At 44.7% G+C, this 16334-nt stretch overlaps 1 protein-coding gene across 2 annotated transcripts in view; it reads right to left on the reverse strand.

The window, feature by feature from the left end:
• Positions 1-16334, reverse strand: part of C16H10orf90 (chromosome 16 C10orf90 homolog) — a 223035-nt gene that overhangs the window by 196147 nt on the left and 10554 nt on the right. For both annotated transcript variants that reach the window (XM_049855214.1, XM_049855212.1), the window contains exon 2: positions 1868-1940. In XM_049855214.1, coding sequence (XP_049711171.1) covers positions 1868-1940 — 73 coding nt within the window. The remainder of the gene's footprint in view (positions 1-1867; positions 1941-16334) is intronic.

Raw genomic sequence — 16334 nt, forward strand, 5'->3', positions numbered from 1 at the left:
TAGAGATAGGTTTCAAAAGGAAAAAGAAACCCAGGAGATGTCGCCTCCTCACCCAGGGTGGCTTCAGCACATTTCCTCCAGTTTGCGTCATTACCTCTGGCCTCCAGGCCAGCCTGCTGCTTGGTTGCTAAATCATTAAACTGCTAAGTGTCTCTCAAGGGAGCCTCCACTGGGCAGGTGGCTGATCAGGCCCATTTCTCCATAACCCAGTCCTGAGAAAACTGGGCTTCAAACCGGTTTGTTCCGGTTCGAACCCCTGCTGAGAAACTACATTTCTAACAAGTTCCATTCTGAGAATTTGCATTTCCACTCCAGATGTGGAAACCCTGGTGGTGTAGTGGTTAAGAGCTATGGCTGCTAACCAAAATCTTGGCAGCTGGAATCTACCAGGTGCTCCTTGGAAACTCTATGAGGCAGTTCTACTCTGTCCTATAGGGTCGTTATGAGTCAGAATCGACTCAATGGCAGTGGGTTTGGGTTTTTTAATCTACATTTTAAACAGACTCTTTATACAGATTCTTATGTATAACTTCTTGGGAACTTGTTGGGAATGCAGATTCTCAGCAGGGGTTTGAACTGGAAGAACCAATTGGAAGCCCTGTGGGAAAAGGGCACTGACATGTCCGTATGTAGGTCACCTGGCTGGGAGAGTTCTCATGACATCCACCTCAGAGTGTTCTGGAGAACACTTAGTATACTACTCAACGTCTCCAAAGGCTCTGTGTGATGCCAGTGGCCTAATACATCCCCTGAGCCTGCCTTTGCCGTTCACGCTGCCAGAAGCTTCTGTCAGTGGGTTCACGCTGTTACCATAGGCAATGTCTGGGCTAGGTTTTCAAAGGGCCCAAACTAAACACTTGCCACTATTAAAGAACAAACTGTAAGCCATCTTCGAGGCTTCCAGAAAGCAGTAAATATGAAAGTTTCTTGTATTTTTGTCTTGGGTTAACTATGTCAGTTATGGAAATGCCTTCAGGTCCCTGACAGCTTTGATACAGGCAGGTGATACGGGGTAATGAGAAGGGGTGTGTGTGTATGTGTGTGATCCCAAATCTGAAAAGTAACTCTTCTGACAGGTTATAATCTTAGTAAAGCCAATATATAGACACACATACACACACACGTCACATCACATATATCACATACACATATGTATATGAAAATGAAAATTAAAAAATAAAATTTTTGCTACATAAAACATTCTTATAGAATTTATTTTTGCTAGAGTCTTGGAGCTGAAGTATTCTGTTAATCCAGTGGTTTTATTACAGTACCCTAAGAAAACAAAAAAAAAACCCTAAGAAAGTCTGACCTAAATCCATGGGCTTTCTCCACTGAAGGGGGAAAGCTTGTTTTCACACCATGTATGTCAACAAACTTAATAAAAGTTATGAATCCCTAACAGTTGCACCTGGTGTTCATACAGCTCAGTAGCTGTGAACTGAAGCTTCCTAAAGGTGACTTAGGAATACAGAGACCCCATGCCTCTATTTCAGTTGCATCCATTCTATCCTGAGAGCACCCCGCATTCATCCCATTGCTCATTCCCAGCCAGCCGGCACCATGGCTGGCCCCTAAAGCCGTGCTCACTGAGCAATCTGCAGGCATCTCGGGCTCCAAACGCGATACCTGGAGCAACCGATATTTCTTTTGCTTTGTTTGCTTTTTGGGGGACCGCCAAGCTAGGAGCCTGTATGTTTAGAAGTTCAAATCAGCTTCCAATCTGGTCGGGGCCGCTGAGCTATCATCTCATGTTTGGGGGGAGCTCGATTTCAAAGTACATTTCATTATTAATAAAAAGAAAGGCGAGAGAGACAGTAAATAAAGGCTGGAAAGGGAGCAGTGCCAGGCCAGAGCAGTTCTTTACCTGTGTTTGAAAGCCTTTCATTTCTTTCCCAGGCAGGGTGACCTCTGGGGGCCGCAAAGAGCCGACTGTGGATCTGTAAGATAAACAGAAACCTTACGCAGTCTTACATTGTTATTTGCCAGATACATAATCTTAAATAATGTACAATGTGATTAAAAAAAAAAAATCAGGAAACGTCCCTAGAATCTTTCTAGTCTCCCAAGAGCTACAGATTGTAATGAATTCTCATTTCCATTTTCTCCTGTGTTAACTCTGCAGATGAGTAAGAGGTAGGTTTTTGATGATTTCCAAACATACTAGGAGGAAGGGAGGGAAGGAGGAAAACTGTCATCAGCTAACATTATTCTGCCATGGATTTTGCTAGTAGTCCAAAGAACCACATCTATTATTTCTTTCCTATCCCACCACAGTGCTGAAAGTGGACATTCAGTAAGTATTGATAAATTGATTAACCATGAGCAAGCAAATTCCAGGAATTAGCCTTCAAGGCCCAATGAAAATAAGACGAATACATACGGAAATACCCTGCTGTCTACAGTTGTGATTACTACGCTGATTTCCCCCACCAAAAGGTAAAGAATTGGTTTATAAGTTTGCCGGCAAGCAGTCCACCGAGGTGAGACTTCCAGACCTGAGCATGAATTTGTAATGACACTGCATCTCAGTCCTAGCTAGGTCAGCCCCATCCCCATCGACCACTCTGAGAATGCCACAACCTTACCCCAAGCTGAAAAATCACTCTTCTGACTGTCCAGTTATAACCTCAGCATGATTTGAACGGAGACTACATGGAGCTCAAGCTCTGCCTTTAATCTTGAACCTTAGTTAATTTCTCAGTGCAGCAACATTGGAGATAGGACTGGGTTGAGTTTAAAGATTTTGGGTGTTCGGTTCCCATTCTAGCCCCTTCTCAGCACTAGCACCTGGGCACCAGGTGGGGGAACAGAGGGAAAGCTGGAGCCAAACCAAAGCAGAAGCAGGGCCTCCCCAAGGCCAGAGAAGCAATGGGGTGGGGCTGGGAGGGGCTGGGACTGGGGTATGGTCCTGAGAATTAAAAAGTGACACTCAGATTTCTGCCACCTGCCCCTCACCCCAGGCTTCCCTACTCTGGACTGAGCCCAGCCACTGCATATTAGTAATATGATTCATACTAATAATAAGCACTAATGATTATTGAGACTTTGAATGTGCTGGCGGTTGTGCTAAACGTTGTGCATACATCATCTCGCTGAACTCTTACACTGCTGAGATGGTGATGTTCTGAGCCCCACTGCAGCAGGTGCGAAAGCCACAGTCACCTGGCCATCACACGACTGAGCCGGGATTCAATGCAGGCCAGCCAGATCCTGAGAGCCGGAGCCTTTAGCCAGCGTGCTTCAAATAGTATTAGTAGTAGTACGTATTATTATTTGGCCATTTGACTATGTCTGGCTACATTTAGGCTATAAAATGTCCTTTTCTCAAACTCAGCATAAACATGTCATGGGCAATACTGGATAATATGTGAAAAAATACTCAGGAAGGAAATACAAGTGCAGCAACATTGGAGATAGGGCTGGAAAACAGGCCCAAATTCAGCCGAAGGCAACAAGTTCTCTCTCTGCTGTCCCAAACAGCCCAGTCAGGGGGTCTGGAAGCTGTCCAGGAGAGAAAGGGGTGCAGCCAGAATCTGGCAGGGTGGAGGTTTTAAGCTTCCTATGTCCTGAGTTGTTTGTGTGACGTTTTTAAGAGAGATTTTTATGTGCGTTTTTTAAATGTAACTCTATCAAGTCTGCCAAGTTATTGAACCCGAGGCCTGACACCCGGAAGCTCCTGACGTACCATCAGCCTCACCATGAGGCCACAAACTCTGTGGGGCACAGGTTTGCTTGAGGCAAACTGACTGGTCCCCCTCCCATCCTGGCCCTCTGCCAAGCCCTCTACCCTCGCCAGCCCGGAACCCTCTTCCACAGGCTCTGGGCATTGCTGGTCCAAGAATTCCCAGTAATGGGGTGATTCAGGAACCCCTTTCATCAGCTACCCCAGGTCTCAATCCAACAGTGATGGTCCTGGAAAAAGCTGGTCTTGGCTCTACTTCCTGCTGACTGCTGTATGTAATTCCTTCCTGCAGAAGAGCCACACTTCTCATTACTCAGAGGTCAAGGTTTCCAGAGGGCCTGTGTGCTCTGCCTCTGCTAATCTCTGTGGCATTGCTGGGCACTTTTCTCTCACCACATCTTCAGTCCGAGCTTCCTCCATTCCCTTGTGTGCACCTACTCCCTCCCACCACAGGATCGTTACACGTGCTGTCCATTTGCAGAACACTTGGTTTCCATGGTCCTCCTTGCACCCCGGCTCACATGACCTGCTCACGTGAGTGTTTTTCCTGACACCACCCTCAAAACTAGGTCAGGTTTCTAAGGTACAAGCTCCAACAGAAGCCTTCCTTTGCCTTCAGAGCACGTGCCTGGGTGTGTAATATAGTCAGTTAGGGTGGATCTGCAATGTAAAGGAGCCCTGATGACACAGTGGTTAAGTGCTCAGCTGCTAACCAAATGGTCGGAGGTTCAAATTCTCCAGCTGCTCCACGGGAGAAAGATGTGGCAGTCAGCTTCCGTAAAGATTACAGCCTTGGAAACCCTGTGGGGGCAGTTCTACTCTGCCCTATAGGGTTATTATGAGTTAGAATTGACTCAACAGCAGTGGGTCTGCTTTGGATCTACAATTGATGTCTGCTTCCTCCTTAGGCTCTAAGGAGAATGACTTCATTTTTAACTTGTTTGCCAATGGATTCCCAGCTCCTAGTACAGGGCCTGGCACATAGTAAGATCTCAATGTTATTTTGTTGAAAAAAGGAATGGAGGAATGAATGAATGAAGAAATGAGAAGAAAGCCCCCTATCCAGGGGGAACCATGCACTATGTCTTTGGAGCCCACTCTCCGTGGAGATCTTGCACCACAAAGGACCGTTGCTGTGTCCTCAGCCTTCAGGCTTGCCTTCCTCAAAAATTTCTAACCATGTCCAAATCCTTCTTAACTTTAATGGAAAAACGGCACCTCCCTCCCACACACACTGCTTATCATCCTGCCCCCTCTAGCAGCAAACCTTGAAGGAGATGTCCTCATTCTCTCTATCCCCACTTCCTCATACCCCACCTAATACTCAGTGCATCACCTTCTCTCTGCCCCCACCTCGTCATACCCCACCTAATACTCAGTGTTTCACACCCTGGACTTACCCACTATGATGCCAATGAAGTTCTTACTATGTTCAGCATTGGCCACTTAACTGCCATTTCCAATGGATATTCTCTGTCAGCAACTCCTATTGGTTACTTTCCTATCCACTTCATTCCATTTTCACGTCCCTCTCCCCACTGCCTTAATTGATCCCCTCATACCTCTTGCCAAGACCACAACAGCTGCCTAACTCTTCTTCCAGAAGCTTCCTCCATCCACCTCATTATCAGAGACATTTCCATAAAGCAAATCTGGTTATGTTCCTCCCTAGTTTAAAATCTTTGGATTATTAACTGATTCAAAATAAAGTATAAGTCATAGGCATGAAGATTTTTTTTGCAGTGTAGACCATAATGGCAACACATCAGAATTATCTTCAATATCCAACAGCAGAGACTGGCTTTGTAGGTAGAGCACATGTGTACTGTGACAGCTTACACATCCATTAACATGGCAACAACGTACACAGTCTTTGCTACATTCTCCTCACCCACACGCTCTAATGACATATCACAGAAAGACTTGAATGCTGTGCTAATTTGGGTATTGTTCCCTAGGCCACAGGGAAGCAATGACGACAAGGGTATTTAGCACCTTATATTCAGTTACGTGTTAAAGCTTATTACTGTCTACACATCAGGTTTGAGCCTTGCCTTTGGAGTATTCTCTCATGAGCTCAAACTGGTTATTGCCTTTGTAAGACCTAATGTTTTATGACTATGTTCTTACCAAGTCTAACACATGACATGTACGTGTTGGCTGTTTGCCACTTACTCCCACTAGAACACAGCTGCACGCAAGTGAATTAGGTTTTTTGTCCATTGCTACAATTCCAGCTCCTAGGACAGTCCTGGGTCCATATCATGCCTTCAAAAATATATGCCGAATAAATGAAATAACTGTGAAACCAAGTGCGAAAACGTTCAAGATGTACTGCTAATGCAGCAGGCACGGGACACCCACTACAATGACCACTAAGTAAAAAAGAATAAAAAATTTTTACATAAACAATAAAAAAGAATCACATACAAAAATGAATATAATTCATTTGTTTTCTGAGACTCTGAGTAATTTTTACTTTTCTGCTGGTGGGGACCACCAACCTGATCTTCAAGACACAAAAGTCTCTTCTGTGAGCCTTCTCAGGATGCTGGAGGGCACGCTAGGTCTGCCTGCTCAGGTTCCTCCTGTGGAACCTGGGCCTCCTCACCCAACCAGGTCTGTCTGTCTCCCCACTAGACTGCGAGCTCCCTTGGGGCATCTTTGGTGTCTAGAACAGAGAAGAGCACTGACAGGACCTGCAGACAATATTCGTAGAAGGGGGTGGTGGGGGAAAAAAGGGGAGGGAGGATAGAAGGAAGGAAGGAAAGAAGCAGGTGGGAAAATAAGGGAGGGAGGGAAGGGGAGAGGGAGATGGGAGAATAAGGAGGAATGGAGCAGGGAACAAGGGGAGTAAGGGGAGAGAGAGGGTGGGAGCAAGGTCCTTGGTCAAGCATCAGGCATTAAGAGGCTGACACCTCTGGCCTGCACTGTCCTGGATTTGTGCAGGCATCTTCCTACATGTAGAAATGCTCTCCCCAGTAAATGGAAGACGTCACTGCAGTTCTTACTATTAACTACTCACAGGGAGAGCTTGGCCAGCCCCGAGCTATGTCGTGAGTGATCATTAAATGATTTCTAACTCAGTCCTTTTAAGACTGTGTCCTCCATAAGTCACTGAAGCCATTAGAGTGTTATTTAGTGAATGGAAACAGTAATTTACAAAGCCACACAATGGGGAAAAGATTTAAGACCTCCTTTTTTTTCCAACTCTATTCCCAATGGATCTTGAGCCTGGCTGAAGCAGGGGGTACCCAAACAGCTACTACTGGGGGTTCTACACATGCCAGGCAATTACCTCATTTGTTCCTCCCAACAGCTCTGTGAGGGAGGTATGATTACTCTTACTACCATTTCACAGACGTGGAAATCAAGGCACCCAAACCAAACCAAACGCAGTGCCATCGAGTCGATTCTGACTCATAGCGACCCTATAGGACAGAGTAGAATGGCCCCATAGAGTTTCCAAGGAGCGCCTGGCGGATTTGAACTGCCGACCTCTTGGTTAGCAGCTGTAGCACTTAACCACTATGCCACCAGGGTTTCCCAAATCAAGGCACAGAGAGGTTAAATAACCAGTGAGAAGATAAAGGAGCCTGGATTGGCACCCAGGAATTAGAGTCATTCCTTGGGAATAGAAGACTGTGGTTAGAATCACGTACATTCAAGGGATCTTACTGTCTCACAATTTTATGGGACGTTCCAGTTTGCAAAGCCCTTTTATACATATTACCTCAGTTTGATTCCCCCACATCCCTGAAAGGTGGCCAGAACACACAAGGGTTTTTTAGATAAAGAAACCAAGGCCTAGAAAGGGTAAGGGACAAGAACAAGAAACAAGAAAATGTAGCTCTGGCACACACACTAACTGTCCTGACCTTGGTCCAATGTTCCTTCCACCCCACCATGCCACCTGCTGCCTCAGAGTCCAACTCCACCAGGACCGCCACTAACAGAAACTCCAGGGTCAGGCCTGATCCCTGCTGGGACATCAACAACGTTGTCAGTCCAATTGATCTCTGAATTCCAGCAGAAGCTGGAGGCTGTGTTCTGGTAAGTTTTGACTGAACTGTGTAGGCACAATCATTCTAGAACCTTCCATTTATATAAGACTAAATGCTTTACAAAACAACTTTCGTAATCTCTCACTTGATCTTCCCAAGTCTTGCCATAATGGACTCTAATGAGCAAATAGAGAAAGAGAGCGCGATTACTGCTTTTGTTGTTTTCTGGCTCTACCCTCAAGATACCTGAATATTCACTATAAATCCACAGTCCCTCATTTGCAATTCTAAAATCCACAAAGCTCCGAAAACTGAATGTTTTCTCCTTGAGTTTGTAGCAAACTAATCTGACAGCAAAACCTTACCTGACCTAACCTGAGGCTATTTGTAATATTAATTTATTTCATTCCGTGTGAATATTCACAGTTTTATTGCAAAAACATCAGTGTACTTAATTACAGGGCGCTACCAGACCCTGCTGGGAATGTGACACAGTATCCTGTTTTTAAAACTCAGAAACCTATGGTTGATTGACATGTGGCCCAGGGGTTTCGGGTGGGGGCTGGGATCAGTACCAAAAACGCCTTTAATGAACACTTGGCGCGTACAAGCGTACAAGCCGCTGGGTTAAGGGTTTTCTATAGACTTCCTCATCTTGTCCTTATATCAACCCTCATAAAACACGGGTTCTCATCTATCTGTATTTTATAGATAGGGACACAGGGGTATAGAAAGATCTAATAATTTGCTCTAGGTACAAAGCTACTATGTACCAAGGGCTAGGATTCTACCCAGCCTGATTCTAATGCCTCCCCGCGCCTTCTTTGTTTGGAACACCTGCACCCCAGTGCTCAGGCCTTCCTTCCTCCCACCAGAATATGGCATTCTCAGCACTCCCCATATTAGCATGTGTATGCACATGTGTGCATGTTGTGTGTGTGTGGTGTGTGTGGTGTGCGTGTATGGTGTGCAGTGTGGTATGTGTAGTGGGATGTGCATGGTGTGTGTGTTATATTGTGGTGTGGTGTGTACAGCATCTTGTGCGTGTGTCTTGTGTGTTATGTGTAGTGTTTGTGTTTGGTGTGTGTGGGTGTGTATGGTGTGTGTGTTGTGGTATGGTGTAATGTGTATAGTGTGTTGTGTACCATATGTAGTGTGGTGTCTGTGTAATGTGGTGTGCATAGTGTGCTGTGCATGTGTGTTGTGTGGTGTGTGTCTGGAGTGGTGTGCTGTGGTGTGACATGTATAGTGCGCTGTGTGTATGTTACGTGTCATGTGTAGTGTGCGTGTGGTGGCTACAGATGTGTGTTGTCTGCTGTATGCATGTGTAGAGGGGTAGGGAGGAGGTAGTGTTGGCCCTGGAGCTACGTAACACTGAGCAAGAAGAACAGGGAGTGAAACTCACGCACCTGAGGAAAGAAGACAGGGAGAAAATGGTTGGAAATTTCCAGGCCTGCACAAAACCTTGCATCCATTTTTTCTTGTCTGGACACCTGCATAGTTCCATGGTTCACAGAGACAATGTAGGAGAGACATTATGGATTAAATTGGGTCCCCAAAAAACGTATGTCATCTTGGGTAGGCCGTGATTCCCAGTATTGTATGACTGTCCATCACTTTGTGATCTGATGTGATTTTCCCATGTGTTGTAAATCTTATCTCTATGACGTTAATGAGGCAGGATTAGAGGCAGTTATGTTAATGAGGCAAGACTCAGTCTACAAGATCAGGTCGCATCTTGAGTCAACTCTTTTGAAATAGAAGAGAGCAGGGAGACACCAAGAATGAAGAACCAGGAAGGGAACATGTCCTTTGGACTCAGGGCCCCTGCTCTGAGAAGCTCCTAGACCAGGGGAAGATTGATGACAAGGACCTTCCCCCATAGCCGACAGAGAGAAAAATCCTTCTCCTTGAACTGGTGCCTTGAATTCAGACTTCTAGCCTCCTAGGCTGTGACAGAATAAATTTTTCTTTGATAAAGCCATTCACTTGTGGTATTTCTGTTACAGCAGCACAAGAAAACTAAGACACCCCCTTTCTATTTATATCCCAAGGACCCAAAGATGAAGGGCTGGATTTTTGGTTGGATGTCCTCTTTAGGATGATGGCACACATGGGTAGAGATCTGAAGGTAAAGAAAGCCATCTCCTTTCACCAGCTGAATGCCTTCTCCTGGGGAGTGTAGATGGACCCCCTAGAGGGTAGCCAGAGAGGGGTGAATGGTTCTAGGTGGGACTGCTCTATGGTTAACACAACCTCTCTTGGAGCTGATATACACCCTCCATGGCTAATCTAGATGCGCCATTGATCTTTGCCAACCTGCCATGTTTGTATTCAATCTTCTGAACTCTGTTCTGCAACAATAATTAATGTCAGAACAGTTTATGGATCAACAGTGTATTTTCTGTTTAACACAACCCTGCACCTACAATAACTCAAAACTGAGATTTATCACTCTGCTGCGATTCCCTCTTCACGCTTCATCTCTTCATGTTTACATCTGGTTTAACTTTTTCTAATCTAAAATAAATCAGCATGAAAAGCACTAGATTTTTCATTTAGATTCTCAATTGCTTTTTATTACCGAGATAATATCCCTTATCTGATTGCAAATGGGGGGGCATTGTTCCCTTGTTAGGATCTGAATGGAAATGCCTCAGTTCAATCCTTCCATCTCTCCTTGTTTCTCCTTCACTTCTGTTTTTAAAGCTGGTGTCTGATGGGGTTCTGACTGGAGAATGAGACACATCAGGAGGTAAGGAGGACATATTATTTCCGTCATTGATCCTGGTTGTTTAATGAGAAGGGGTCTAGAGAGCCCACTCTTCATTTTCCCACCAGGTAACACCCAGACTCAGCCCCCACTCTGTTGGCAGGTATGAATGAGAACAGTAACGATGAAGCCCTCGGCTGGAGATTTCTATGCAAACATTGGGCATGGGAGGAAAATAGCTCCAAAATATAGGTGTGTTAATTACCCAGGTACAAAGGCAAACTTGGCTGAACTATTTTGTATATCAAAGAGGTGTATTTACCCTGGCCTTTTAAGTATTCCTTTCAGCATGTTCTATTGTTTCCTTTCATTTGCGAAATGGAGAAAAGACTGAAGTTGTGAAGGATTTCATTTTACTTGGATTCACAATCAACACCCACGGAAGCAGCAGTCAAGAAATCAGACAACACATCGCTTTGGGCAAATCTGCTGTAGAAGACCTCTTTAAAGTGTTAAAAGCAAAGATGACACTTTGAGGACTAAGGTGGACCTGACCTGAGCCGTGTTTTCAATAACCTCATATGCATGTGAAAGCTGGACAATGAATAAGGAAGACCTGATGCTTTTGAATTATGGTGCTGGCAAAGAATATTGAATATACCACAGACTGCCAGAAGAATGAAAAAATCTGCCTTGGAAGAAGTACAGCCAGAATGTTCCTTAGAAACAAGGATGGCGAGACTTCGTGTCATGTACTTTGGACATGTTATCAGGAGGGACCAGGCCCTGGAGAAGGACATCATACTTGGTAAAGAAGAGGGTCAGCAAAAAGAGGAAGACCCTCAATGAGATGGACTGACACAGTGGCTGAAACAATGGGTTTTAAAATGCCAGAGGATGATTTTAGAAAATGAATCCAATTCTTGTTCCACGGGGAAGCTTTCTCCCCCAGTAATTATTTACTGTCACTGTCTATTTTCCCCCAATTGTTGTCACGAACTGCTTAAAAAACTTCAAAACCAGATACACTAACATTACGCTGACTTTGGAGGACTCCAGAAAGTTCTGAGAATTCAGTCTCTCACTCAACTCTATTGTTGTTCTTCTCTCAAAGAAATGGAGACCAAAAAAAAAAAAAAAACTACACTGAAGGCATTCCTGTGCTCTGCCTGTGTGATTGCCTGGAACTCCTCCCCGGGGCCTGTGAGGGAAAGGCCTTATTATCTTACACTGGGGTTGGCCTTTTGCAATTTTTTTTTTCCCACTCAGACTGAAAGAAAGCAATCTAAAAGGAGCCGTTTTTAGAGCTGACTTTTACACCTTCTCAAAATTACAGGGAGTAATGGCAGTTTTTTTTAATGACATTTACTTATCAAAGTGTAGCAGAATAGGGTCTGTGTTGGCGTTATAAAGGAATAATAATAACAGCTACACTTTATGGAGCACCCAGCACATGCCAAGCACCGCCTTAAATTCTTCGAAGGCATTTATGATCTCCATGGCCAGTCTCTAAGAAAGGGACTACTGTTAATCCCATTCTAAAGGTAAGGAAACATTATTTTCAATATTATTGCTAATAATAGATAAACAATTAACCATATTGGACTCTTCCTATGAGCCAAGCACTGCCCACAGTCTTTTCAGACATCATCCTATTGAATTCCCACAACAATGCTAGATGGAGGTACTGGTACTAACATCACTTTATATATAAGGCAATTGTCACTTGGAAAAAGTAAGCATTTGTTTAAAGTCACAGCTAAGAAATGGCAAAGTCAGTATAAGATCTCAAGTTTGCCTGATTCACAGCCCAAGGCTTCTCCCCTCTGCTGCCTCAATATAGCATCATCGATCTAACGAAGATACTGGAAGTTGTAATCAAAACTTATCATGGTCATGTAAGACTACGTACAGCTCCTTGACATTCCGGAACAGGCAAGATAATAGTGGTAGACAGCAGGTCAGTGGCTGCCAGGGGCTGGGGTGAGGGAGGGCACTGAGCACAAATGGCACAAGGGGTGGTGGAGCTGTTCTACATCATGATTTTGATGCTGGTTACGTGGCTGTGTGCATTTGTCAAAACGAAATGAACTGTACCCGTATAAAATGTATGAATATTCATGCCTGTAAATTATACCTTAATAAATTTGATTTTTTAGAAAAGTATCACGAATAAGCTCTAATTCAGCTTAGAGTTTCAATTCGAGAAACACACTGTTTGTGCACGAAATTAGACATGACCCTGACCTCAGGGACCTCACTCTCTGGTGGAAGAATCTATAGCTAATCCTTGTTTGTGCGTTCATAGTCTACGTTAGGTAAACACAAGTCAGAAGGGCTGGCTTCATGAGTGTGTCACCTGTGCAGTGGGACAGTACCCTCCACTCAGAAGAGTCATCTGCCTGGTTTAAAGCTCTGCAGTCACTATCTTGAAATTTTTAGCTTTATCTTTGAACTTGTGTTTTGCAGGTGAAGCTCAATGGGACAATGGAGCAGGTGCGTCCACAGAGGAGCTACCTGCAGTGTGCACATTCTGTGCTTTTTCTTGCCACCTGTCATGGACTGAACTGTGTCCCCCAACAGTATGTGTCAACTTGGTTAGGCCATGATTCCCAGTATTGGGTGGTTGTCCTCCATTTTGTGATTGTAATTTTATGTTAAAGAGGCTTAGAGTGGGATTATAACACCCTTATGAAGTTCATGGCCCTGATCCAATCAATGTAAAGGAGTTTCCCTGGAGTGTGGCCTGCACCACCTTTTATCTTACAAGAGATAAAAGGAAACGGAAGCGAGCAGAGAGGGGGGATCGAACCACCAAGAAAGCAGCACCAGGAGCAGAACACGTCCTTTGGACCCAGGGGTCCTTTGTGGAGAAGCTCCTTGACCAGGGGACGATAGATGACAAAGATCTTCCTCCAGAGCTGACACAGAGAGAAAACCTTCCCTGGAGCTGATGCCCTGAATTTGGACTTCTAGCCTGCTAGACTGTGAGAGAATAAATTCCTCTTTGTTGAAGACTTGTACTTGTGGTATTCCTGTTATAGAAGCACTAGATGACTAAGACACCACCCCACTCACTCAGAGTTTGCAGTGCCGGTGAGCACAGAATCGCGGTGCATGGGTGACGCAAAGGAGTTCAGTGAGACTCAAAGAGAGTACAAGGTCAGCATGTTCCATCCACGGCTAAGTGAGAGGGCTGCTGACAGATGGGAGGCCTCGCTTTCCCCTGAAACCAGGCTTGCTTCCAGTGAAGAGAGAAGACAATGAATTTCTGAGACGCACTAATGACCGAGGGACTCTTATCATGTCCTTTCTTACAGTGTTGCTTTCTTGTATTAGCCAAGCACTTGTGCTGAAAATGATGGCACAGAAGGAACCAGAACGATAAGGCAACCCGTGGTTCCTTTTTCTTTCAGCCCTTCCTTGCTCATTATCACAGAGAGTGTTGGAAGAATAAGCATGTATCAAAGGGCAGGATACAAATGATGAGCTGACTTTGTGCTGCATTTTCATTGCTCTGGTGAGAACAAAATACGTGTACACACAGGCAAGCTGCAAAATACAAATTGTGTGCTTTTAGTGATGCCATGTGTAAGTTAAATCTTTCATGTTTGTGTTTAAAACCACCACTGCATGATGTAAGGCTGCACAATAAGATTCATGGCAATAATTTAAAATTTAATTGTTCTTTACTTAGACTGGCATTAAATAGAAAATAAAAACACTGTGACAAGTCAAGACAGAGACCGTGAAAGAAAGGAAAATGAAACATGGTTGTCATGGACTGAAATATGCCTCCCACCCCCCCGAAAATGTATGTATCAATTTGGCTGGGCCATGATTCCCAGTATTGTGTGGTTGTCCTCCATTTTGTGATTGTAATTTTATGTTAAAGAGGATTAGGATGGGATTGTAACACACTTACTAAGGTCATAGCCCTGATCCAATGTAAAGGGAGTTTCCCTGGGGTGTGGCCTGCACCACCTTTTATCTTACAAGAGATAAAACTAAAGGGAAGCAAGCAGAGAGTGGGGAACGTCACACCACCAAGAAAGCAGTGCTGGGAGCACAGTGCATCCTTTGGACCTGAGGTTCCTGCGCTGAGATGTTCCCAGACCAAGGGAAGACTGATGACAAGGACCTTCCTCCAGAGCTGATAGAGAAAGCCTTCCCCTGGAACCGGCACCCGGAGTTTGGACGTCTAGCCTACTAGACTGTGAGAGAATAAGCTTCTTTTTGTCAAAAGCCATCCACCTGTGGTATTTCTGTCATAGCAGCACTAGATGGCCAAGGCAATGCTTTAGTGCCGCACTTTCCCCCTGCTTTTTTTCACAAGTTGGAAACCCATTGCCATGGAGTCAATTCCAACTCACAGCGACACTATAGGACAGAGTAGAACAGCCCCATAGAGTTTCTATGAAGCACCCGGTGGATTTGAACTGCCGACCTTTTGGTTAGCAGCCATAGCTCTTAACCACTGGGCCACCAGGTTTTCCTTTTTCACAAGGGGACCCACATTTTTGTTTTGCACAGGCCATGCCTGGTAAGCGGTGATATGTTGTAGAAGAGTTTCACGGAGAGTCTTCGTGCTTTTGTTCCCTGGATGTCCGAGAGCCAACACAGTTGCGTACACGCACTGGTTGCTGAACAAAGGCTTCCTTCCTGGCTATCAAATCAACAGTGAGGAGCAAACGCGCACACCTGTACACACGGCACCTCCCACACACTCCTGCCCCTCTGCGCGTATCCATCAACTGAGACCCAGACCTGTCGGCACACGTGACCCAGCTCATCACCATTTGAAAGGCTGCCACGGAGACAGACCGTAGAGCAGCACGAGGCAGCTGAGCCAAGCGCTGAGGAGCCAGCCGTGTCCAGAACTCATTAGTAAGGAGTTGTGCACATTTGTAGCTAAACTAATGGGTTTCGTGAACTTTCTGTAAATAGAGGGCTGGATCAGAGGCATCTGAGCCCTGATGCGGATGAGTCCTTTGGGGGCGAATCCGCTTGCTGCTGGCTGGAGGCTGCTTTGCTTGGAAGTTGCTTCCTGTTTGCAATACAAAATGGTGAGCAATCTGCTGTCTACTGTGAGAAAACATTTCCCACTTTTGTTTTCAGCCCTATTTGTGTCTGTGATGCATTTTTATTCCTGAATCTTGGGTATTTTCCGATATACACATTTTTGGAACTGCCTCAAAGTCCTTTCCGGATGGAGAAGGGATATAAATTAGACTTAGAGAGGAGATTAAAAACTTTTCTCTATTTGGAATTTAATTAACAAAAAGAATGGCCAAACAAGTGACCTCCATTTTAGAGCTTCACTTGGGCAAATTGGAGCTGATGTCTATCCTTCTGTCTGCCTGTCTGTTGGTCACTGAAAAATGAGTGAACCTGTAATGGAGTCTAACGTAAGTGTTGAATCAGAGGAAGAGCTCTTACATGCAAGAAGCTGGTCAACCACCACCCATCCTGAGTGTTTGAATGAATGAATGAAAGTGTTAGTCTAAAACACACTTCATGCACTTTCATTCATTCATTCATACATGCATCCCACAAATGTTTATTAAAGCTGATATACGTTGGGGCACAGTTGTGAGCAAGAGCATTTCAGGGGCTCCTTTTTCTCATGGAGTTACCAGACAGAGGCTCCAACTTATGTGCCTTCATCTCCAAGGGTACTTCTCCATTTGTTAATTTTTCCTGGTAGATCCCAATTTTAAAAGAAAGTGTGGGAGGCAGAATACTAAGGTGGACCCAAGATTCTCAGCCCCCAGTGTACATGCTCTGTACATTCTCTCCCCTTTGAGTGTGAGCAGGACATGTGACTATTAGAGGCTGTCATTTCTATGATGTTACTAGTATGTTATGGCAAAAGGGTTTTACAGGTGTAACTAATGTTGCTGGCCAGTTGACTCTAAAAAAAAAAAAATAA

The sequence above is a fragment of the Elephas maximus genome, chromosome 16, assembly GCF_024166365.1.
Source record: "Elephas maximus indicus isolate mEleMax1 chromosome 16, mEleMax1 primary haplotype, whole genome shotgun sequence".
Lineage (NCBI taxonomy): Eukaryota > Metazoa > Chordata > Mammalia > Proboscidea > Elephantidae > Elephas > Elephas maximus.